The 25,334-nt window shown below is 44.6% G+C and overlaps 1 protein-coding gene across 3 annotated transcripts in view; it reads left to right on the top strand.

Moving 5' to 3' along the window:
* The window catches only part of ITSN1 (intersectin 1), a 172,071-nt gene that overhangs the window by 124,445 nt on the left and 22,292 nt on the right, over positions 1–25,334 (top strand). For all 3 annotated transcript variants that reach the window (XR_012782874.1, XM_075542338.1, XM_075542337.1), the window contains exons 17-20: positions 9,091–9,218; positions 11,879–12,108; positions 14,054–14,175; positions 23,337–23,581. Coding sequence is in view for 2 of the 3 variants with exons in the window: in XM_075542338.1 (XP_075398453.1) it covers positions 9,091–9,218; positions 11,879–12,108; positions 14,054–14,175; positions 23,337–23,581 (725 nt within the window). In the remaining variant the exon portion in view is untranslated. The remainder of the gene's footprint in view (positions 1–9,090; positions 9,219–11,878; positions 12,109–14,053; positions 14,176–23,336; positions 23,582–25,334) is intronic.

Below are 25,334 nucleotides of genomic sequence, written 5' to 3'. Positions count from 1 at the left end.
CTTGGTTATTTTATCTTTTAGAATGGTATGCATTTAAAATAGTAGAATTTTGCTTTGTAAATAAAGCCCAGACATGTAGAGAAACTCTTTTTTTTTTAAAATCATTTTATTGGGAGCTTGTACAACTCTTATCACAATCCATACATACATTCATTGTATCAAGCACATTTGTACATTTGTTGCCATCATAATTTTCTGGGTTTTTTTACATTTTATTAGGGGCTCATACAACTCTTATCGCAATCTATACTTATACGTACATCAATTGTATAAAGCACATCCGTACATTCTTTGCCCTCATCATTTTCAAAGCATTTGCTTCCACTTAAGCCCTATGCATCAGGTCCTGTTTTTTTCCCCTCCCTCCCCGCTACCCCCTCCCTCATGAGCCCTTGATAATTTATAGATTGCTATTTTGTCATATCTTGCCCTATCCGGAGTCTCCCTTCCCTGCCTTCTCTTCCTTCCATCTCCCAGGGAGGAGGTCACATGTGGATCCTTATAATCAGTTCCCCCTTTCCAACCCACTCACCCTCCACTCTCCCAGCATTGCCCCTCACACCCCTGGTCCTGAAGGTATCATCCACCCTGGATTCTCTGTGCCTCCAGCCCCCATAATGCACCAGTGTACAACCTCTGTCCTATCCAGTCCTGCAAGGTAGAATTCGGATCATGGTAGTTGGGGGGAGGAAGCATCCAGGATCTGGGGAAAAGCTGTGTTCTTCATCGGCACTACATCGCACCCTGACAACCCATCTCCTCTCCTAAACCCCTCTATGAGGGGATCTCCAGTGGCCGACAAATGGGCCTTGGATCTCCCTTGATAATTTATAAATTATTATTTTGTCATGTCTTACACTGTCCAACGTCTCTCTTCACCCACTTTTTCTGTCTTCCATCCCCCATGAAGGGGGTTATATGTAGATCCTTGTAATCGGTTCCCCCTTTCTACCCCACCATCCCTCCACCCTTCCGGTTTCACCACTCTCACCATTGGTCCTGAGGGGTTCATCTGTCCTGGATTCCCTGTGTTTCCAGTTCCTATCTGTACCAGTGTACGTTCTCTGGTCTAGCCAGACTTGTAAGGTAGAATTGGGATCACGATGGGGGTGGGGAGCACTTAAGAACTAGGAGAAAATCGTATGTTTCATCATTGGTACACTGCACCCTGACTGGCTCATCTCCTCCCCACGACCCTTCTGTAAGGGGCTGACCAGTTGCCTTCATATGTGTCTTGGGTCCCCAATCTGCACAATGATTTGATTTTTAGTTTTTTGATACCTGATACCTTCGACACCTCGTGATCACACAGGCTGGTGTGCTTCTTCCACGTGGGCTTCATTGCTTCTGAGTTGGATGGTCGCTTGTTTAAGCCTTTAAGACCCCGGATGCTATATCTTTTGATAGCCGGGCACCATCAGCTTTCTTCACCACTTTTGCTTATGCACCTATTTGTCTTCAGCAATGGTACTGGGAAGGTTAGCACACAGTGATGTGATATTTTTGTTCTTTGATGCCTGATACCTGATCCCTTTGACACTTCGTGATCACACAGACTGGTGTGCTTCTTCCCTGTGGGCTTTGTTGCTTCTGAGCTAGATGGCCGCTTGTTTACCTTTAAGCCTTTAAGACCCCAGAGGCTCTATCTTTTTTTAGCCGGGCATCATCACCTTGGAGAAACTCTTTTTCAGGACAAACTGGAGTCACTTTATTCTCTTAAGATACATAACAGGTCTTAACAAAACCTCATGAGAGAGGGTTCTCCAAAGGCTGTATTTCTGTTACAGAGATGACAGAGTTTCCTATCTCTGTCTGTCTTCTCTCCTACCTCTCTCCATTACCACCACCACCACCATGCTTCAGCCCATCCCTCTGTCTGTAGCCGTCCCATAGCTATATGATGGCAGACTTGTGCCATGGGGAATCGGATTTCCTATTTGGCCAAATACTGATTTCAGATGTAGAAGTAGTACTCTATATACTCATGTATAAAGTGGATTTTTTAAAATCTTTTTATTGTTGGGCTCATACAACTCTTATCACAATCCATACATACAGAAAATGTGCTTTATAAAGCACATTTGTATATCCGTTACTCTCATCATTCTCAAAACATTTGGTTTCCACTTAAGCCCCTAGCATCAGCTCATTTTCCCCCTCCCTCCCTGCTCCCCACTCCCTCATGAAACCTTGATAATTTATAAATTATTATTTTGTCATATCTTACATTGGTGTCTCCCTTCACCCACTTTTCTGTTGTCCGTCCCCCAGGGAGGAGGTTGTATGTAGATCCCTGTAATCGAATCCCCTTCTCTACCCCACTCTCCTGGTATCGCTGCTCTCGCCACTGGTCCTGAAGCGATCATCTGTCCTGGGTTCTCTGTGTTTCCAGTTCCTATCTGTACCAGTGTACATTCTCTTCTAGCCAGATTTGTACGGTAGAATTGGGATCATGATTTTTTTTGGGGGGGGGGCAGTGCGGGGCGGGAGGAAGCATTTAAGAATTAGAGGAAAGTTGTATGTTTCATCGTTGCTACACTGCACCCTGACTGGCTCTTCTCTTCCCCATGATCCTTCCATAAGGGAATGTCGAATTTTCCAGCACATTTTTTAAATTTCTAGTTTATTTAAAATTTTATCATTTCCTTTCTGCTTTGTAATGTTTTTTTTAAATACATTTTATTACAGGCTCATACAACTCTTATCACAATCCATACATATACATACATCAATTGTATAAAGCACAGCTGTACATTCTTTGCCCTAATCATTTTCAAAGAATTTGCTCTCCACTTAAGCCCTTTGCATCAGGTCCTCTTCCCCCCTCTCCGCTCCCCCCTCCCTCATGAGCCCTTAATAATTTATAGATTATTATTTTGTCATGTCTTGCCCTATTCAGCGTCTCCCTTCACCCCCTTCTCTGTTTTCTGTCCCCCAGGGAGGAGGTCACATGTGGATCCTTGTAATCGGTTCCCCCTTTCCAACCCACTCACCCTCCACTCTCCCAGCATCGCCCCTCACACCCCTGGTCCTGACGGTATCATCCACCCTGGATTCCCTGTGCCTTCAGCTCCCATATGCACCAGTGTACATCCTCTGCTCTATCCAGACTTGCAAGGTAGAATTCGGATCATGGTAGTTGGGGGGGAGGAAGCATCCAGGATCTGGGGGGAAGCTGTATTCTTCCTCGGAGCTACATTGCACCCTGGCTGACTCATCTCCTCCTTTTTGTGGTAAAATTAGGTTCCTCAGCTGATATTCGGGTCAGCGTATACTTGAGTATATACGATATTTAAGCATGTTTTTACACATTGATGTGCTCATTTTCTGAATTTAAGTTTTGTTCTTCACGCTTTGCAGCCCTCCCACACCCTTTTTCTGATCTGGCCTTCGTTCATTAGCATAAGCTCAGTACTACTAAAGGTTTTGTCTTGTTTTCTGAGTAGCTGAGGTCACCTTGGTTGCTCCTAGGTAGTTCTTGAAAGAGTAGAATGCACAAAGGCAGGCTTTTTACTAGTTGAGTCCAAACTGTTGCTTGAATTGAAGATTCCGGTGACATTTTTGGTTTAAGTTTTAAAGAGCAGTTTCATCAGTTCCTCATCTATGGCTCAGAAAGCTGAGTCCATGAGAATTTGAAATTCTGTTCTGCAGTTTCCTCCTAATCAGGATTCTTCTAGAGCAGCGGTTCACAACCTGTGAGTCACAACCCCTTTGGGGGTAGAACGACCCTTTTACAGGGGTCGCCTAAGACCATCGGAAAATAAATATTTCTGATGGTCTTAGGAACCGAGACACTGCTCCTCTATCCATCTCCAGGCAGCTCCGCCCACATGCAGATAAGGCTCACATATGAGTACCCAGCGTGAAGACTGTTACCCATGCCACACCATTCTTCAAGACATTTCATTTATTTGTCATTAGAAATTAAAATTTCACAATGTATAATTACATATTTTTTGTGAGATGAATTACTCTGCTTTAATGATGTTCAATTTGTAACCATGAAAATACATCCTGCCTATCAGATTTTACATGATGATTCATAACAGTAGCAAAATTACAGTTATGAAATAGCAATGCAAATAATGTTCTGGTTGGGGGTCAGCACCACATGAGGAACTGTCTGAAAGGGTGGCGGCATTAGGAAGGTTGAGAACCACTGCTCTCTAGACTCGGGTCAGAATTCAGTAATGGTAGCCAGGCACCTTCCAATTCTGGGTTCAGGGCACAGGAGGCCATTGTTCACGGAGGCAATTAGCCACGTGTTCCACAGCCTCCGACTCTTGATTTTACTTCTTCATTGTTCCAAGTGCCTGGAGACTAATGTTGTATCTTCCCTGGCTGCTGTCAAGGTTTTAAAACCAAGATAGTACGAAATGAACAAGAAGGTAGAACACAAACACAAAAATCACATTATTAGGCCAATTAACGGGGATGAAACCATGACCCCAAATCTCCTAACCAAGGAACCAAATCCCATGAAGGGTTTGGTTGTACTTAAGTAACCTCAGCAGCTACTCATTTTTTTTAAAGTTTGTCTTTGTTATAAATATATTACACAACTTTTGCCCATTCAACTTACTGACTGCAGTTACAGTGATCAGATGCAACTCTGTCCTTAATCTTGGAGATTTTCCCTTCACTTGTTACTCCTCTTTCCCTCCATGTCGCCCTGCAGTAACTAATGAGCTTTGATCTCTACACATTGGCCTCGTTTTGCTTTTTTATATGAGGTCTCACAATCTGTTTTTCCATTGGTGATTGATTTGTTTCACTCGGCGTAATGTCATCAGGTGTCATCTATACCAAAGCACGGGTCCAGCTCCGTTTCTCCCCAAGCCCACTGTCATCAAGTTCATTCTGACCCGTCCGTCCGTCAGGGTAGGATTGTTCCCGGGTTTCTGAGACTGCCGTGTTTAGGGAGTCCTGTGGAGTGGTGCTGCTCCGCCCTGTAGGGTCGGCCCCTCATAGTCTGAGTCAGCTCGCCCCTTACAGGTTTGGTTTAGGAATAGTTAATAAAATCAGTGACAGGAAGTTTTTGTTAACAGGTTCCTCCCAATCATTCTCTCATTTCCTGGATAAAGAATAATAACAGATTTATTTGTCACCTTATATTTTTTCCCTAAAAGAATTGAAAGGATACCTTTAATGATTAACTCATTTTACTTGAGCCTCTCACAGAGTATTGGAGAGACTGAAAGACTAGTGTGGCCACGTGCTTGCTGCCTTCTGGACAGGCCGGGACTAGGCTTTCCAGAGGAACGTGGTCATGGCAAAGCAAGCACACCAGTCACTCATGATTGGTACATATTCCTTTGTGCAGAAATTACATAAAGGAATCTCTCAGCAGTTCAAAGGGAAAGAAAGAGTTTGTAAATCCAGGAATCATAAAATTTCTGCTTCTCATGCTTCACGCCACCTTACACTTCTAAGTCTAAGAAAAGAGATGAAGACCCGGAGTGCCTGTCTGTGCAGCCTCTAGGTTCTCTGAGATGTCCATGTGTCTCAGCAGTGTCTGTCTTGAAGGATAGGCCAGAAAAACTCTGCTGTCTTCCAGTCTGGATGCGAGATGCCCGAGCCTTCTGCTACCGTCTGTGGCATCTGTTACTCTGTGGCTGTCACCAGCTCAGTTTCCTTGGAGGTATTTGAAACTGCAGTTCATGTAGACAATTCCAAAGATAGGTTCAGCCATTCCTGTAATGCGGCTGTACTCACAAATACATGTTACATGTGTTCTTTTGAAGCGTCTTCATGTATATGATACCGTTTGAAACTGTTTTTAAAACTTTCTCATTGCCTCAATTTTTTTGCCTATAGAGGTTCGAAATTTGCTCCTTTCTGCTTTACATTTCATAGTGCTTCGATCACATTACCCCTTTTACTCTCATCTGCCTTGACTTGGTGTCTGATCATCAATGAGCTATACTTCAACACCCCCTTTCCAGGACAGAAAGGAAATGTGCAGTTATCTGACCAATATGCCCATGCTCAGTCATGCATCACCATCACCTGTCTGATTGATCAGTGTTGTGCTTATCTGTCATTAAATATTGTCAATGCCACCTACGTATAAATTTTTCTTTCCGGGACAGAACTTAAACTTTTCCTATCTCTGATATGTAATCAGAACACTAAAACTCCAAGCTAAAAGGATATTCTTTCCTGGTCATTTCAACCTCCTTTGTATTTAATTCAAGCTCAAGTCTGATTACTGGTTATTCCTTTCTTGGTTTTACTTCCTCAGTAAGAACAAATCCTAAATAACACGACGAAACACACAACACTTCTCTAGGTCCTTAATCCTTCCTCCCCCAACTGTTGTGATCTCAGTCCTACCTCGCACGCAAATCCAGCTCGCCTGGTGAACATACATTGGTGTCGACAAGAGCTTTCAATGTACAGAATTCAGGGTAGACAAAGCCCTCAGAAACAGCAACAGGAGGAATGATGTCAGGGGGAGGGAAAGGGGAACTGATTGCAATGATGGCGACGGGGAAAACCAGCGCCAGGATTGTAGGTGAAAGGATAGAAGGGGTGGTGTAAGATATGTGTAAATAACAATACATAATATAGTATGAGTTTGTGAGGGGGGCGGCGGGGAGACAGGAACTGATATCAAGGGGTTCAGAAGGAAGATAATGTTTTGAAATTGTTTATGGCAGTCGTTGTACATACCCACTTAATATAATGGATGTATGGACTGTTCTATGTAAGAGCCCCCAATAAAATGATTTATTAATTTTTTAGAAACATAAGTAAAAGGGACACTGAAACAACAGAGTAAGTGTCCTGAGATGAGCAATGTTTATGAAGTTAGCAGATGGTCGAGCTGAAAGAACACCGCAGCAGGCTTCAGGGGCTGGCCCTGGGGTTCAAAGCCACCAGTCCCCGTGTCCCTGCTCAGCGCCTTTTCATTACTGTTGATTGCCATAACCTGTCCTCCTGAACCGATTGAAGGCATTTATGCTGTTGAAGATCGAGTTTAAAGTAGAAACAAAAGTCAGTCTTTCAGTCGCTTCACCCGCTTCCCTTTCAAGGCGCAGAGCCCTTGTGGTGCAGTGAATTAAGTTTTGGGAGCACTGACCAGGAAAGATGGACAGTTCAAATCCACCAGCCATCCTATCGGAGTAATAATATTTACAGCCTCTGAAAGTCCAGTGAGCGGTTCCAGCCTGCCCTGTAGGGTCTCCAGGAGTTGAACCCGATTCTGTGGCCCTGAGTTTTCAAGACTCTCTCAGGATTGGGCTAATGGCAGAGTAGGCCAAGCCCCCAAAGTAGTGGACTTTGGGGGGCCTCCTGCTCTCCTGGGGTCTTTAGTGTTTGATTTAGTGTAACTCGACTCCACTGCTGTTTGGTTTTGTGTTTTCATTTAGAGACATTAACTTGAACTAAGAGGTGTAATCGCTCTAACACGAATTGCGCCATTTTTGCATTTGTCTCTGCAATACCAAGTCCAAAATACTAACCAGATTTTTCACTTGTGAGACTTGAGACTACGATCCCAAGTTGTGGTGGAAAGTGGTACTGCCGAGTTTTTAACACATTCATGGTTCCTGCCCCATGACGTGGCCGTGAGTAATGGCATTCTCCTCCTCTGGTGTCGATTTTCTCCACTCTTTGCCTCCCAGCCTCCGCTCTTGCTGCCCCGGCTGTTCTCCAGCTGCCTCCTGTTCCAGGTCCCCGCCTGGTTTGGAAGCCCAAGGCTGCCGCCGTAGGAAAGGGGGCATTCTAACTTTGTCTTCACAGTGGTCTGCCCTTGGTGGTTGCCCAGGGCAGGCCTCGTGGTGGCCTGGCGTGCAGAGGGAGCTTGCTTCAGAGGGTTTTCACTAGCACATTTTCAGGAGTGGAGCACTAGCCCTTTCCTCTTAGTCTCCCTTAATCAGGAAGCTCTGCTGAAACTAGCCTCATGGAAGCCTCTACTGATAGTCTAGCTCCCTGGAAGAAGAAGGTTAACTTAGCTCTTAGGGCTTTCCTCAATGTTTTAACCTCTATACCTGTGTTCAATCACTCAATAGATCTCAGGGTAGCAAATTAGGTTCAGGAAGAAACCTGCCCATGTGGACTTGGAAGGAGCCGAGGCAACAGGACAAAGCAGGCTTTAGTCCTTAAATCTCACGATTTAGACCCCGGGGCTGGCCATTTAGAGGACTAGCTCCAGTTTACCAGACCAAGAAGTCAACTTGAAATTTGCACTTGAACTCCTCTGATTTGTTGCTGACCTAAGTACAGGGTTTCAGTGACCGCGTCTGTACTGCCTATCTGATTCCTGTGCAATTAGTGTGTTTCCCCATCAATAGATGCTCCCTGTTCTTCATGCTTGTGGATGCTTTGACCCCTGACTTGCGTGCAGGAATGTCTTAGCATGTGCTTTATGTTTAATGGCCAGGGCTGCTTTCAAGTGAGACTTCCAGGTCCCACACAATGATCTTCATGTTCATGGCTTTTCACTGTCAGTCTGACTGCTGGTCGAGTTGGGGACAGCTGACAACTTCACCCATGGATTTGTTCAGGGAAGGTGGTTCCAGAAGAACTGTGATGTGAAGCATAGACCTTGGGAGCAAGAATGGCGATCAGGAGCTGAGGCATGTCCATTTGCTCTTAGGCAGCATATCATCAGAAGGAGCTGAGGTGGCATGAATGGGTTTCTGAAGAGGTCGGGGTGTTTTGAAAGCTAATCGAGATTAGTGTTGGCTGATTATCAGAGTAGCCTGAAAGTTTTATCCATGCTTATTATCCTATCTTAAAACTGGCTACATTCCAGTATTTTCACTGAGGTCTTTAGCCGTATAGCTTCTCAAATGCCCTTCCTACCCATAGTTCTTACCAAGCACATCATGGGAAACGGTACGATGTATGATGGCCACTAGAGTGTACGTGTGGGCAGCTTTGGGGGAGGGGGTGTTTTTCAATCCTATCAAAGTGTACAGTGATTCAGTTTTTCCTAAGTTAACTTTTTTTTTTCCTGCCAAATCTTGAAATGCTGTCTCCACATTTCCCTGGGGGGTTCCCAGTAGGTAATGCTGCATACCGATAAGCCTTGAAATGCCTGGCCCTCGTGTCATTACATGACCTCTTTCTTGACCATTTTAGGAACTCAGAGAAATACATAATAAGCAGCAGCTCCAGAAACAAAAATCCATAGAGGCTGAACGCCTGAAACAGAAAGAACAAGAGCGAAAGATCCTAGAATTAGAAAAACAGAAAGAGGAAGCCCAAAGGTGAGTCATTTGAGTGGATTGTGGCCCCACCGGAAAGGAACTTTTGAGCATTTACTGTTCTTGATCTGGCCTCTCAGTAGTGGCTGCACTGGGAAGAGCCTTCAGACCCTAGCGTTGGTGGCGGAGGTGGCGGTGGTAGTGGTTTGTGTGTGTGTTTAAGTTTTCGCATATATACACATCCCCCTGAAGTTTTGGGTAGCTTCCATACCTCTCCTGAGCTTCTCCTGTGTAGATAAGTGGAATTAGACAATGAAATTGGGACACTTGGTAGGCTCGTTTGCATGCCAATGACCAAAATACGTTTCCAGTTCACAGCCTTTTAATACGGTGTAGGTCCCAGCCCTCCTTTCAATCAGCGCCCCAGGCAGCCCTCTAAAGCTCTTCAGCAGCACACTGACAGTGGGCCACTGGGCTCCTTTCTTTCTTTTACTCAGCTGCAAATTAAACTCTGAATACAAAAGGAGAAATTTTGCTTCCACTGCTTAGGCTCCAGACACACTTTTGTTTGGGTTTGTGTGAATGTTTGTGTTTGTGGGGCTTTGTTTTTTAACTTTCTGTAGTTAAACCACAACAACTTATTTGGACTTATAGGGGTATCTGATTCTGTTAGTGGAGATTTGCTTTTAAAGTTTCAATGAATTTTAGACCGAGAAGCTAAAGACATGTTTCATGCACATGTTTCAAAAACATATGCTATAAACCATGAAATCTAAAAGTTGAACAAACAAGGTACTTCAGGCAAATCCATGACTGTATTGGGCTGAGCATAGTTCAGCTGTCTAAATCCATGCATATTTTGTTAGGATTTACACTCCTAGGTTGTGTTTGTATCAGCGTGCATAACTATTACTATTTATAGTATATTGATCTGACTTTTAAAGCACAACTTTTTATTTTTTATGGCAAGGGGCCCAGAACAGTTTAGGGGATGATTGTTAGCATTTTCTTGGAGGCAGAGTGAGGATTCTTTATCTCGATTTGTGGGTTGGGAGCCCTGGTGCCTTAGCGGGTTCTGTCTGCACTGGGTTACTAACCACAAGGTCAGCAGTTTGAAATCACCAGCCACACCTTGGGAGAAAGATGGGGCTTTCTACTCCTATAAAGGCTCAGTCTCAGAAACCCACAGGGACAATTCTAGTCTATCCTACAGGATCACGAAGGGTTGAAATTGACTTGACAGCAATGGGTTTTTTGTTGATGCTAAGTTTATAGACTCCTTTTATTGTTCATTCACACTGTACTGATTGCATATACTATTATGAAATAAGAGAAGAATCACTCCCAATTTTGTCCTCGGGGATAGGCTGAGGCCATCCTAATTTTCAAGGCCTAGATCTAATTGTAATTAAATATATGTCAATTCCCTTGGCCTTTGCCGGGGAATCAATTCTGTAACTATTCAAGAGTAGACCTACCCTCATAGGTTTGGCAAAGCTGTAACTCTTTCTCCTGTAGAGAGAGTGGTGGGATCGAAACTGTGCATTAGCAACTGAGTGCTTTCACCACTGTCTCACCAGGACTCCTGTCAACACTTTTGAAAAAACAAAATGGAGTTGAATTCATAGGACCCCTGGTGGCATTGTGATTACAAGTTGGGCTGCGATCTGCAAGGTTGGCAGTTCACAACCAGCAGCAGCTCCTCTGGAGAAAGATGGCGCTTTCTACTCCTGTAACCAGTTACACAGGAGGCAGTTCTACCCTGCCTTAGAGGGTTTTATGAGTCAGGTGAAGTTTTTGAGTTGGAGTCAGTAAAATATATAGAAACTCTGGCTTAGTGGTGGATGGTTATTATCTCAAAGATTCAAAATAATCTGCTTTCAACTGCAGGTTATTAGGAGCTTTTTAGTATAAGTAAAGAGCTCTGGTGACATGGTGGGCTACGCATTGTGTTGCTGACCACAAACTCAGTGGTTCAAGTCCACCATTTGCTCTACAGGAAAAAGAATGAGGCTCTTTGCACCTGTAAAGATTTAGTCTCAGAAAACTGAAAGGGGGAGCTTCACTCTTTCCTAGAGGGCTGCCTAGAATTTGCTTGTCATTGAGTGTTTTGTGGATGTGTGGATGTAAACATAGGCTGAATTTAGCTGTAATAGAATTTTTTCTTAATTATCTGATCAATATGAACTTACTTAAGCAATATTTCATGGGTACTGTTGAGCATACTCCATCTTCACAGATAATTTATTCTCTTTTTTAATCATTTTATTGAGGGGCTCTTACAAATTTTATAACAATTCCAACATTCAGTAATATTAAACACACTTGTACATAATATTTCCATCAACGTTTCCAAAACAATTTCTTTCTACTTGAGCCCTTGGAGATAATATATTCTTATGTGCTTTGTGAGTTGTTATGATTTTTTTTGTGTAGTTAATTGCCAGTTTTTCAGTTGAGAAGTATTTTAGTTATTTTTATAGCAACTTTCTAAAGCCCATCAGAGAATTTCTCTGATTTTCTAAATCACATGGCTTTGTCTTGCTCCGGTTTGGAACCCTGAAGGCTTTTGTTGCCTTGGGTCAGCTTGCTCTGTCTGAAGAAGAACAGTGTCCCTTGATGTTGGGTGTGCATTGAGTAGATGAGGCTTTGTTGTGAACAGAGACAGTGTCATGCTCAATTGGCATTTCTCTGTTGCTGTACTCAAGCCTTTCTGTTGGCAGGCGAGCTCAGGAAAGGGATCAGCAGTGGCTGGAGCATGTGCAGCAGGAGGATGAGCACCCGCGGCCTAGGAAATTCCAGGACGAAGAGAGACTGAAAAGGGAAGAGAGTGTCAAAAGGAAGGACAGCGAGGACAAAGGCAAACCGGAAATGCAAGACAAGCTGAGTCGGCTCTTCCATCCGCATCAGGAAGCCACTAAGCCAGCTGTCCAAGCTCCGTGGTCCACCGCAGGTATGGCGGCCATAAACAGTCCCAGGGAGAAGGCCACCTTCTTGCCCAGAAGATCGCAAGCATTTAGTCTATATGGTCAGACCCCTTCTTGACTAACCGCTGGAAATGAGGAGCTGATCTGGTAGTGCAGCTGCTCTGTTCCAAGCTACTTGTTCCCCAGCACCATTAGCTGTCTGGTTGCCATCAAAATGATTCTGACTCATTGATTCACTGATTGACTCACTGATCCTATCTCTGAAGCACCTGTGTGCTTCAGGGAACTCTCCTCCCCAAGGCGCTCCCTAGTAGAACGGAGCTCAGTGACTGATCTTTCGGCCTTTTTACCAGGGCATAACTTCCAGCCTCTGTGGTAGTGCTCAAGCACCTACCTGTTGGCACCGCCCAGGGGCTCCCGAGTACCACCAATGAGACCGCCTGCTTTACGCTGATATCCAGGGCCTCCTTGCGCTCGCCTAGCTGCTAAACGGAGGGCACGCACGGCCTTACTTGCAAGAAGAACCTTCTATTTCTCCAGTGTGTTACTTTTTCTAGGAAGTGCTGAGCTATTTCTGCAGCCAGAAGTAGAGCCTCCCCCTCCCTCCCCCCACCTCATTCACTTGGCATTCAGGTGTAGTTTCTCTCCTTTTGAAAAAAGAGTGACTCTTTTTTGCACATGGACCATAATGTGCCTCTTGAAATAACTGAAGGAATCTAATTTGAAGTAGAAACAGTTATCCCTTCAATCTTAGATGCAAGCAGCAGTTTGCGTGCTTCTGTAATACGTACTACACAGCTTTGAAAATAATACTCATGTGAAGGGACTGACCCACCCCAGCATGGGGAATGGTATTGATTGTGTTTGTTTTGCCAGCGATGTGCTTGTAGAAAAGTATACCTACAGAGAAAACAGAAACCCACTTTTGGGCAGCTCCCCGAAGGTTTGCACAGTGCCTGTGTTGCACAGTGGGCAGGGATGGGAGTGAGGTAGGGAGGTGACCAGGTGCCCCTGGGCCTTGAGATGCTCACCGCCTAATGGCAAAGGCTGGTAGGTCACAAAGGAGCAGCCCTGACCACAGGAGGATAAATATATTTTTCACTATATACTTTTTGAACTGAAGATCCATTCACCATTGCTTAATTTTAGGCCATTTGTTTTATGTGCATTGTGTTTCTTGTGGGCAAAAAATAAAGATTTCCACCCCTTACAGTCCTGCCTTTGGCTATTTCATGTAGACCGCATGTACACGTAGACACACACACACACACACACACACACACACACACCAGCATGCAACACACCCTGCTTTTCACAGAAGATAAATGTGGTTTTCACAGAAGATAAATGCATGTCAAAATACTTGCAGCTCGTGGGCTAAAGAAAAAAAAAGAAAGAAATGTTCTGAATTGTTGTTAACAGAAATCCACAATGTACCCTGGTTGCGTGCATTTAAAATTTTCAAACTTCATATAAGATACCAACTCTTCTTATCCTGTGACCCTGGGCTCATTTCCCTGCCCAAGAAATGCAGAGGAGCACACACTTCGTCAGGGACGATTGGTCATATCCATTTCTTGGTGAAATCAACAGGTTATTTCCATGAATTTTAAAAATATGGATATTATGCTGCTTTGCCCCTTTCCAACTGTGAATTTCCTCCGTGGCAGATTCAAACTTGGGGCTACCTCCTCATTGCCGGGCTGTACTGGAGGGGCTGTGACGCTCACTTCTGGCTCATCCGCAGCAGCAAGTGCAGAGGGACCTGTGGACTGACTGCCTGGTGCACTCGGCCCCACATGGCTCTTGACCTGGACATGGCTCTCCTTCGGCTCGCCCCCATTGTTTCGGAAACCTGGAATACATGGAAATATCTGTCTGATGGAAGGTGGCAGAGAGGCTGCTGGTCATTTGACTTATCATCAGGCCCTTTAGTTCCATGTAATGGTTTACTTTTTGTTTCTCTAACAGAAAAAGGCCCGCTTACAATTTCAACGCAAGAGAATGTGAAAGTGGCGTATTACCGAGCGTTATACCCCTTTGAGTCCCGAAGTCACGATGAGATCACCATCCAGCCAGGGGATATTGTCATGGTAAGGGACGCGCCAACCCACGTGTGGTTTCTGTTGACTGTCTGTCCTCTTTTGTACATTTCTTATTTGCCCTTTTAAGAATGAAATCCTGTAATTTCTTTGCTATGTAGGCCCCGTTATCTTCCTTTTCCATTGGAATGAAAGATGCCATTATAACTTAGTATTTAAAAATAGAATTGCTAAAGAAAGTGTGCCCATATCACAGCCTTAGCATAATTTTTTTTTAAAAATCTGTAAGTGACAGATAATTTCATATTTGAGGTTAATGCTTATACATTAAAAGTCTATAAGTAGATTTAAGTGCAAAAGTGCTCTGTCATCTTTTTCACAAATGCCAATTATAACTTTTGCCCCTCGGAGCAAAGTATCTTTTCTCCCCCTCTTTAACTGTGTGAAAAGAAATTAAATGAAATACAGTAAATTTACTTTTCTACTGCATACATTATTACTATAATAAAAAGTTCAATTTTTCGTTTTGTCATAGTTTTTACGTTCTAATAATGAAATGTAATCTTAACGGTTGGATTTGAAACTGTAGTGAGCCTTTTAAGAAAGAAAAATGAAGTAATTTCGTTGACGTAGACCAGAGGTCAGCAAACTGTTGAGATGGAAGGGCTAATCCTGTCCTTCACAACAATTTAAAAATTGTTAGAGAGCCATAAATATATTTTTATGAACAAAATCCCCCTTATCTGATGACTGTCTTTTAAAATGTTTCCATTTTACTTCAGAGTCGCATGTACATACTGAAATAGCTGCACATGGCTGGAGAGTCGCAGTGTGCCAACCCCTGACCTAGACTTGCTAAAATAAAACAAAAGCTCCTTCATCTAGTTATTCAGTTAAGAGTAAGATTCCTAGATGTGATCAGACTCTGCATTGATGCTAACGTTTTTCTTTCTTTCTTTCTTTTTTTGAGAACCACTCAGAATTTTAAAAGAAGTACTAAAATTAAAAATGGAGACAAGCCTACTTCTCAGACTAGGACTCTATGTCTCTGAGTTGAGCATATATGCTCTTCAGGGGGCAAAATATATATATAGGGGGAAGAGTGTGTTTGACACTCAAAGAAGTCAGTCTCTTCTCTCCTCTCCTTATTTTTGATAGCTACTTACTCTTTAATTAACATACATTGGAAATAAGAGACTCAAGCTCAAAGGTCCTGAAAGTCAAAATCACTTTAAGAAGAGAGAAAACTCTCTTCATATATATTCTTCACGCAGTGGCCATTGACTGACTGAAACATGGTGGGTGCTGCCTCACTCACACAGAGAGGATTGGACTGCTCATATGCTGGGCCCACCCCTTTGCCCTGTGAATGGTGATGGAAAGCCCAACAGTGGTAGTTTGTAAGCTTTCTCCATGCTTCACCATCTCTCAGCTCCTACTCCGGGTTTCCCAGTGCTCTGAATCCCCTGTACTCAGGTTGCCTCGTATTCTAAATGTTGTGTTAGAGCAAAGTAATTATGGAATATACAAACACCCTGCAGGAATCTGAACACTAAAAATAGAATGTAAACTGAGGGTCGGGTCTGATTATAAAGTTAGTTTTTAATGTGCTTTTAAAAAGTGGGCCTGGGGGGGGTGAGGGGTGGGGAGGGAACGCTGGCATTTCTGAAGCAAGATTTTCTTGTAAAACGAGGTGCAGAAAAGGAAGGTGAAGGCTCTCTTCTTCATAAGGAAATGTTTGTGATAAGAAAATGTTACAGATGATGGCTATCTCATTGAGAAAGTGTTGCTAATTTTCAAGGGAGCCTCTGTGGGTCTGCTTCTGTAATCCTAATCCTGTTACAATGCTCTTTCATCCACTTGGCAAGTTTAACCAGCAGCTTGATTAAATGAGTAGAGTTTAGCGATATAAGAATAAAAGTGAGACTAAACCATTTCATTAAACATATATTTTGCCTTGCTTTCAAACCTTTGCTCTCCTGGTGGAGGTTAAAGGGGAACGGGTAAGTGCCATGCAGTTGTCAGGAAGTCTGCATCTTCTTCAGTGTTTTGTGCTTTTAGATCGCTTTAATTCTGTACATATATCTTTGAGTGTTGTCTTGGCAATAAGATATGTATTTGAGTCTATGTAGTAGGCTGCGCTTAAAACAAAGAAAGGTGTCTACGCTCAGAGTTTGTGTATCTGGTTTCTGTTGACAAGATTCCATGTTTAATACTAACTTAGACTCGGTTAGTTATTAGCTCAAGTCTCTGTTTCAGGCCTGGATGAAATAAATTTAAGACATAAAATTCGAGATTTTTGTTTTTAATTCTGAAAATATGCAAAGGATCAAAGGAGGAGAGTGCTGGAGCAAGTTCATGGTTGAGAAAGGCCTTTGCTAAGTGTCTGGGCCCTGGGGGCACACATGGCAGGGTGTGCAGTGGACGGAGCCATTTAGAAGGCCATTTAGTGATGCCACAGCTCCCATTCTAGCTTCCTCCTCCCCTGCTGTGTGCAGATGTGTGTGTCCCTGGGCACGCACTGCAGCCTTGCTGGTCAATACAGGAAGGAAACAACCCAAATGTCCAGCAGTAAAAAATGGTTAAAAAAAAATTCTGATACAGCTAAACAAGAAATAGAGTGAGATGTGTGAAAGTTCTATAGATCTACATAAACAAACAAGCTGTCCAATGAAGAAGCAGAAGTGATATGTGGACTATAACTGCATTTTTATTTAACACTGTGTGTGTGTGTGTGTGTGTGTGTGCGCGCGCGCGCCTGCATCCCTAACTATCTTAGAATATGCATTTCACAAGTGTCAATACCTCTGGGCAGTAAGGAAAGGGCCTTCACCCATATTACTAGCAAATTTGTAGCTTTACAAGAAATGCCTTCAATGTTTCTTAATTTTCTTACATCAAAGATCATAAGTACAGCAGAGAATACTACCAGACTGAACTGGTTTTCACCTTGTGACTTCACATGTCCCAAATCGATCATGAAATGTAATGCATACAGTTAGGTCTGATGTACTGTGGTTTGCTGAAGGACCAGTTGTGTTCTCCTTTTGGAACAAACGCAGCGTGACCCCCCGAATGCCGTTCAGCAGCATTTCTGAGGGTATCAACCAATAGGGGTCAGTGGGAATTGGCATGGAATGACAACAGGATCTGTGGTGGTATTCGCTCCCTTCCATAAAGTTGGCAGGTAAGAAACAAGAGCACGTCCAGGGTTCCCTTTTACTTTTGTGGGTACAGGATTCTCAGATTTCTCGAGCTCACAAGCCTAAACACAATTTCCTTTTAAAGTAGGAAGTCTTGAGAGGCTTTAAAGAACGATTCTGACAAAACTTGATTGTCAGCCAACGTTTCTCCACGCCTCTTTTCCCATTCTTCCTCGTGTGATGCAGGCGCTAAATGTGGTCGATGACACACCCGACGTAGACGGTGATGTCTGCCACGTTGGTGCTCTTGTAGGTGGTGCCACAGGGTTTGCTTGCTTGCCATCTGTATGGAAGGGTATTGCCAGGGCATTCTCTCGTGCCACCTCTCCTTGTAGTTGAACTGCCAGTTCACCAGTGAGCTCCACCAGGGCAGCGGAGTCTGCCATTTGTATGTAAGATCCTTTGAGAGAAACAGAGAGACGCACATCAAGCAAGCCCTGGATGAAGTTCTTCTAAGAAGGCTCGCTGCCGCCGAGAGGCGTTTGAAGAGGACAGGAATCAGTGAAACTGGTGTGAGGGAAGACTTCTCTGTGGAAGCTTCTTAGTTGAGTTTGACCTTGACAGCTAGGGTTCAGGTACTTTGGAAGTGCATGTCCTCTCCTCTGATCTTCAGGCCTCTCTACTTGAAGGGAATAAATCAGATCTGCCATTTGTACTACATAGAATTAGTAATAGACTCCATAAGGCCTGCCAACTGCTGTTGTGTTGAGATTTACCCTAAGGACACGGATGGAAAGCGTTTTCAGAGGTTAGCGAACTTGGTGGTTCCCAACGCTGGCCCGTGGACATAGCTGAATACACCACAATTAGTGAGGGGAACTTCAAACAAACAAAACCCCAGCATTCCGGGGCTCCCCCCCCCGCCCCCTCAGAGACTGGGATCTTTGATTCCACATACAGTACTCAAAATCCACTGCAGGTGCTTTTGGGTTAGGGAGTCTGTTTCGGGAAACCATTGGCCAACAATCTCTTTTTCCTGTCAGGAATAATTCTCAATAATTCCTGGAAAATTACTTCTTCTTATTAATTTCCAGGGAAGAAATAGGGGCTTATTTACTATGTATCAGCTACCAACCAGTCAGTTCATTCTGGAAATTTGTATATTCTAACTTGGTATTATTATTCCTGTCACAAGTTCAACTCCTTTCCCCGACTTGCTGTTCTTTTGGCAGAGAAACAGTCGTAATGTCCCTGCCTAGCAGTTATTCCGAGCTAACAAAACACGTGGAACATGCTCTGCTGCCAGCAGTCTTCTCGGTCTCCCAGCTGATACACGTTAGTACACGGTCGAAACCTGCGTGCATCCAGGCTTTTTGTCATGCCTCTTTATGACCAGGTCAGAGGTTTTAGAACCGTTAATATGGCAGCCATCACACAGGAAAAAGTTATATGTAAACAACTTAGTTGATAGACAGGGCTTTCGCTAAATGGTCTTGAACCTGATAGCTACTGTCTGCACTTGACCATTGCATCTCTATCCTGCAATGAGCAAGGCATCATTATGGTGGAATTAGTTATCATGAGCAACATATTTTAGATCAGCTATCTTACATGCCAGAAAAGTAAGACATGATATGAGGTTCATCTTGCCCACTTTGAGGATGAGCCACTAGACTGACCTCAGGTTTTGTTTTATTGCTGTGGGTGTGGTGAAATGGAATTGTGTTGCATGAAGACAGTATTGTTCATATTAAATCCCTTGACTTCTAGTCACCAGTACCTGAGTCTCTCTATGTAAAAGTGTACGTTAGATAGCCGGTAGATGTCTGCCCAACCTGTCCTTGGCTATCAAAAGACCCTGTAGTGTTTTTTCCACAGTTGGGTTGGATTTTGGATAAAATTCCCCAAATACAGGATGAAATACTTTTCACTGTCAACGGTTGCTCTGTTCTTTTTCTTCGTGGTTAATCAAATTTAGATCATAAGAGTGTTGTGGGTTTTTAAAAAATTATAGCCTTTGAACCTTAACATTAACTTTTAATTATCCACTAAAATGAATCTGTTTCCAGAAGAATGAATCGAACTAATTGAGTCTATTGTTTGCCCACAATTAGCCTGTGAGTTTGCTTTATGAAAGGTGAAATGCTGAGCTCACGTTGCTCCCTTGCCCCTGTTGCTCCCTTGCCCCTCGGGAGGAGAAGCTCGGGCTTGCCGAGAGAAGAACTTGGGTGGTGTCGTCCAAGTCTCCTACCCCACCCCCCCAGTGCTGCACTTCCTCTCCGTCATATCTGGGTGACCAGGCAGGGTGTGGCCAGTTCACAGTGGTGTCAGCTGGACCTGCCCCTCGGGTGGGGCATTTCCTCAGCATTTCAGGTCTTGTTCCAGAGAGTAGCCGAGACATCTTTGCCAACCAAGACACAAGACACTCTGTCTGAAGCAAATTACAGTGAGCTATGGGCCATGATTAAATAAAGCAGCTGGGACGCAAGGATGCCCACGCTGGACAGACCAGCAGAAGCCCCAGACAGGATGCAGTCAAAGAATGAATTTTAAAGCCCTAGAAGATTATGGGCAAGAAGACAAGCCCAGAGGGATTAGGGTCCTGGGTATCTTATCGGAAAGGAGGTGCACTAGAGATTAAAGCCCAGATAACAGACCTGCACCACGAAGTCGGAGGTGGGCTATAGGAGAGGTGGCTTGTAAAAATCTGTCCTGGAACCTTGCTCCTGCCCTAGGCAACATTCTAAATGTAACCACTCCTCACACCAGCCTTCATGCGACAGGTACTCTGATTGCCGCCATGTTGCAGATGAGGAAAGGGAGGTGTCAGCGTTCAAAGTCGCCCCATGTCCACCGGTTAATAATTGGAGAGTCCAGATTGAAATTGAAGCAGTCACTCTCCCCATCATTACACCGTGCGGACTGAGGCCACACTATCACGTGTCTTGCTCGAGTTCCTAATTCCCTCCGGCTGGGTGTTGCCCTTGATCCTAGAATAGAATCCAGAGTGGGAGAACTTGCCTCTGGGCTTCTTGAGAAAGCCCGGAGGCTCTGGCCTGACCCGGCCTGGCTATTTCCAGCGCAGAGCAGCTGCAAAAGGGAAACGTGTCCCGACATCACTGGTATTCTGTAAACGAGGAAGGCAGGCCAGGCAGCCACGTGATTTTAGCATGAGGCCCAAGTGGGCAAAGACGCCCTCAAACCCTCATGTAGAGAAACGGGGCTGCCCAGCAGGAGCAAACTAAGAACCAAACTGGGGAATTTGAATGAAAAGTGGCTAATGTGTTCACTTCTGATAGAAGTGTTAGTGAGGAAACAAGAACTGTAAGGTCCCAAATAGAATTTAAGGCATTAGGAATATACTGTGTCTGAGGGAATTCCTTTGGTTGCCTGGAGAATTTTCAGCTTTATGTGAAAATAAAGGTTTCCTAAGATCGAACAGCAAGCAAAAGTCCTTTACTGAATATATTTTAAGTAACCTGTAGTATTAGCGATCTTTGTCCACTTCTACACTGAGGACTTCTTTTGAAAAAATTCCAAGTGAGCTAAGAAAGATTGTACCCTTAAGGCACAGACCTAGGCGTGGCATTGTAGGCTCCTGTGGTATATTTCTAGTTGTAGCTTTTGAAGGAAGCACCGTGCCACTTTTCATCATGGCTACACGATTTTACAATCCCAGGAGTACTGTGTTTGTTTATATATATATGTGTATATATATATATATATCATTCTATTGGGGCTCATACAACTCTTATCACAATCCATCCATACATCAATTGAGTAAAGCACCCTTATACATTCGTTGCCCTCGTCATTCTCAAAATTCGCCTTCCACTTGGGTTCTTGGAATCAGCTCATTTTCCCAGGAGTACTGTTTTAAGTGTTCCAATATCCCTACAGCCTTGCCAACACTTGTTACTTTCAGGTTTTGTTTTTAAAGTGCTGTTATAGCCAGGGTGAAATGGTATCTTGTTGTAGTTTTAAATTTTTTCATTTATCTAATGGCTAATTAAAGGAACCTTGATGGTGGGCATTGGGCTGCTAACCACAAGGCCAGGGGTTCAAACCCACCAGCTGCTCCAGGGAGAAAAATGAAGCTGCGTGTGCCCAGGAAGATTTACAGTCTTGAAAACATTATGGGGCAGATCCACTCTGTCCTCTGGGTTCACTGCGAGTCAGAATTTACTCAATGGCAGTGGGCTTGGTTTTGTGGCTAGTGGTTTGAACATTTTTTCATGTGTTGTTGTCTGCCTGAATGTCTCTTTTGATGAAGTGACTGTTCATATCCTTTGCCTTTTTTCAATTTGCTTATATGTGTATGTATATGTATATAAAGAAGATTTTGTGCATGTGAATTGGGTAAAGTTTACAGAGCAGACCATCATTTTGCATTCAGCACTTCATACAGGTTCTTCATCTCTTTGATTACAATCCCTTTAATTCTGCCCATTTTAAAATTAGATGGTTCATCTTCATGGCGTTCAAGTTGTTTAGTTTTTTAATACATTTTAGAGATTAGATATCTTTATGTAGGCCATAGCCATATTTCCCCCCTCCAATGTACAGGTTCTCATTTTTTGTCCTTTTAAACTGTAGAACTAAAAGCCAGGTTCAGAGAAAGATCAGACTTTCTATTCTGACAGACTGGAGGAACCCCAAAACGTTGACCCTCAGATATCCTCTGACCTGGAGCTGAAGCCTTCCCAAAGCCAACTTTTCAGCCAAACGATAGATGGGGCCATACAGTAGACAGTAGCACCCGAGGACCACTTCTTCCAAACATTTCTTTGGGATCAGCAGGACAGTATTGCCTGAGAGCAGAGAAAGGACGGCAAGGCAGGGGGGGTGGGAAGGGCAGTGAGAGGAATGGAAATGGGGTGAGTGTGGACGGCGGGGCGGGGGTGGGAATGCCACCAGGGTCACAAGATGCTCGGCTTCCATGCAGACTGTCCAGCCCTCTCCATAAGCACAAGAAAAAAAATGTCAAGTTAAAAAGTTGCTTTATTACTCTGTACTGAATCAGATAGATGACTCATTTTTTTTAATAAGAGTGTTGCCCCTCCTGTTTTTTGGTTTTGTTTTTTGTAAACTCAAATGTTTGAATGGATAGAAAACTGGTATTTTGCCCTACCCTCCTATTCCTGTGATTTCCAAACAGCAGCTTTAACAGCCAAGGAGTGTTGCCTGTCTTAGTGCCGTAGGCGATAGATGAAAGAAAAGAAAGTTTCCGACAGACCGTTATTTGAGCTGGGAGCGATGAAAATCATTTTCTTCATTTTCTAATAGTGGATGTAATTAGTCTCCCAAATGGTTCTGCTGTCGCTCACAGAATTGTGGGGTAACCTTGTGAGGATAGAGAGAATCAATTTGGCCATTTTGAAAGATTCCTTTGAGTCACCATTAATCCCTCAGGCAGACCGTGCAGGCCCTTTGTGAAGTAAGCGGCCCTGAAAATGTTCACCAGCAGAATCCGCTATTCCCCTGTGCACCTTGGTGAGCATTAAAATGAAAGCCAAGTGTGGTATCTTAATAAAATTAATTGTTGCCTTTTCACAATCGCTCCCTTAATGCCCTCCTGGAGTCTCTGTGGCGGTGTTAATGACTAAGCGCGGCCGCCGCCTTGCTTCCGCAAGAGCCAGCCAGGCGTTGCCTTTTAACTCCTTGCCCCTGAGCTGAACAAGCGGCACTTGGCTGTTGGAGGATTTCATTTAGACTGCTGAATGTATATTGATTGTACCCTTTGCCTCCAACATTCAAACAAAACTTTTCTCTTTCTTTCTTTCATCGTTCCATGGCTTCTGGAGCGATACAGCCTGTCAGATTACTTTCCCATTCAAAACAGACCTAAAAATTTACTGTGTGCCTTAGCACCTCGGCCACGTGACTGCCATTATTGGGAAAAGACGCTTCCCTACGTTCACGTTTTCTGATAACACTTCCAGACTCTCAGAATGAAAGGAAGACGCCTCATTGTAGTCATTCTGTGTCTAACAAGGTCAGAGGCTCAGGAAGGTGCATGTGGGGCCTGATTGATTGCCGCTTACATCAAACCTGGTGACTTTCCTGCAGGTGGATGAGAGCCAAACTGGAGAACCTGGATGGCTTGGAGGAGAACTTAAAGGAAAGACAGGATGGTTCCCTGCAAACTATGCAGAGAAAATTCCAGAAAACGAGGTTCCTGCCCCAGCCAAACCAGTGACTGATCTGACCTCCACACCCGCACCTAAACTGGCTTTGCGAGAACCCCCCGCGCCCTTGACGGTGCCCTCCTCAGAGCCCGCAGCCCCCAACAACTGGGCCGACTTCAGCTCCACGTACGTAGCCACGTGGTTTCAGGGGCTCCTGAGGCCCCACCTCAGCCACTGTTCTCTTCCGAAGCGTTCTTTCAGTCTGTCGTCGTCCTGCTAACTAAGGGGCTGGGCTCGGGCATGAGCTCTTTACTCCATCCGGTCTCCCAGCCAACAGTGTTCTCTGAGCTGCGATTAATTATATCTTTGCCCGAAAAACGACTTAGCTGGGTGCGAAAGAACGCCTATGATCGTGTTTAGCTAATTCATATCTTTCATTCTTGTGGAAGAAATGGAGAAATAGGGTTTCCTAATCATGTGTTTTGACACCCGTGGCAGCAGCAACTGCCCAGAGTCATTTCCTGTATGTAAATTGCCATTGGGCCGGGTGATGGGGGCTGGGTTCCAGAAATTGAATTCGGTCATGTGGATTTGGATAAGATAGGGACCGGTTTCCCTTGTAAGCCTCCACTGTCATTCCTCTCACACAGATGTGCGGTGGCGTGAAGAGGTGTGTGCTCTTGGTCATCAAGAAACGCCCTTCAAAAGCCGCAGGCGGGCAAGGCCTTGACTTGAGAGCCCTGCTCCACCGTAAGAGCCGCTCCCACACTGCCGGGCACAGGGCCTGGATTGAGGCACTCACTTGGCTGCCAGCATGCCATACTGGCTTACAGGGAAAGAGAGTCAAAGAAGTGTTTAAAACCATTTCACGAGTCCAGTCACGATTCAGATGAAACCAATCAGACGCAAGGAGGAAGAAGAGACGGATCTGGTGGGGAGAAGAGCGGCTAGTGACCCGGGGCAGGAGGACGAGTGTGAGGGAGCACAAGCTGTTCACACTTGGCGTGGCGTGTCCAAGGGAGAGGGCGCTAAAGAGCCTTCTGGTCTGCTCTTGGCTCTAAGAAAGAGAGAGAGAAAGAGCACCTTTTGACGTCCAAGTGGAAAACTTCTTCATCTCTTGATCTTGCTTTGAAAGGTTGGGGTTTTAAACCAGAAGCCAGGCTTAACTAGGACACTAAGGACCCTGCCTTCCAGGACTTGGTTTAGACCAGGCAGTGTGGCTCCCGTCCACGATGACTGTGTGGGGTGCGGCGCTCCCCCATAGAGGGTGGGCAGCCTCTTTCTATACCAAGAAGCGAGGTGTCTGGTTCTGATTTTCAAATGCAGCACAAGTCGATTCCAGTGTGAGCTGGCACCATGCTTACAGAGTAGATCTGCTCAGCGTTTTCTTGGCTGTAATCTTCCCAGAAGCAGTTCTACAGGCCTTTCTTTCCTCTGTGGAAATGAGTTCTGCGTACACAGTGGGCTGCTTTATTGGGTCGCTAACCTCCAGATTGGCAGTTCAGAACCACAAGCCCCTCCTCAGGGAAGAGGAGACTCTCTACTCCCATAAAGGGTTGTAGACTCAGAAACGCACACAGGCCGTTCTACCCTGTCCTGTAGGGTCTCCGTGAGTCAAAATCGACTCGATGGCAGTCCGTGTGAGTTTTTCTTCTGTGGAAGTAAGAGGCGTGTTTAAACCTCCAGATGATGTTAGCAACTGATGACCAACAACTTAGACTGGCCACCCGGGTTCTGTGGCTTAGAAAGCTGTGAAGGGTACATTACATACAGCTCTGCACTCCTGCAGACATCTGCACTGGAAACGATAGCATCACCGAGCTCCAGCTGACTGAGAGCCAGGAGAGCAGGGTACCCTGGTGCCCCGGCGTACCATCCGCCGAGCGGGCAAGGGGAGTTAGGTAGACTCCCCGTGTGTGGGTTAACATGTGGCATGTCA

This window comes from Tenrec ecaudatus, chromosome 2 (assembly GCF_050624435.1).
Source record: "Tenrec ecaudatus isolate mTenEca1 chromosome 2, mTenEca1.hap1, whole genome shotgun sequence".
In the NCBI taxonomy this organism is placed as follows: Eukaryota; Metazoa; Chordata; class Mammalia; order Afrosoricida; family Tenrecidae; genus Tenrec; species Tenrec ecaudatus.
Note: the sequence above shows the minus strand (reverse complement) of the source record. Positions and strands in the feature narration are given on the sequence as shown.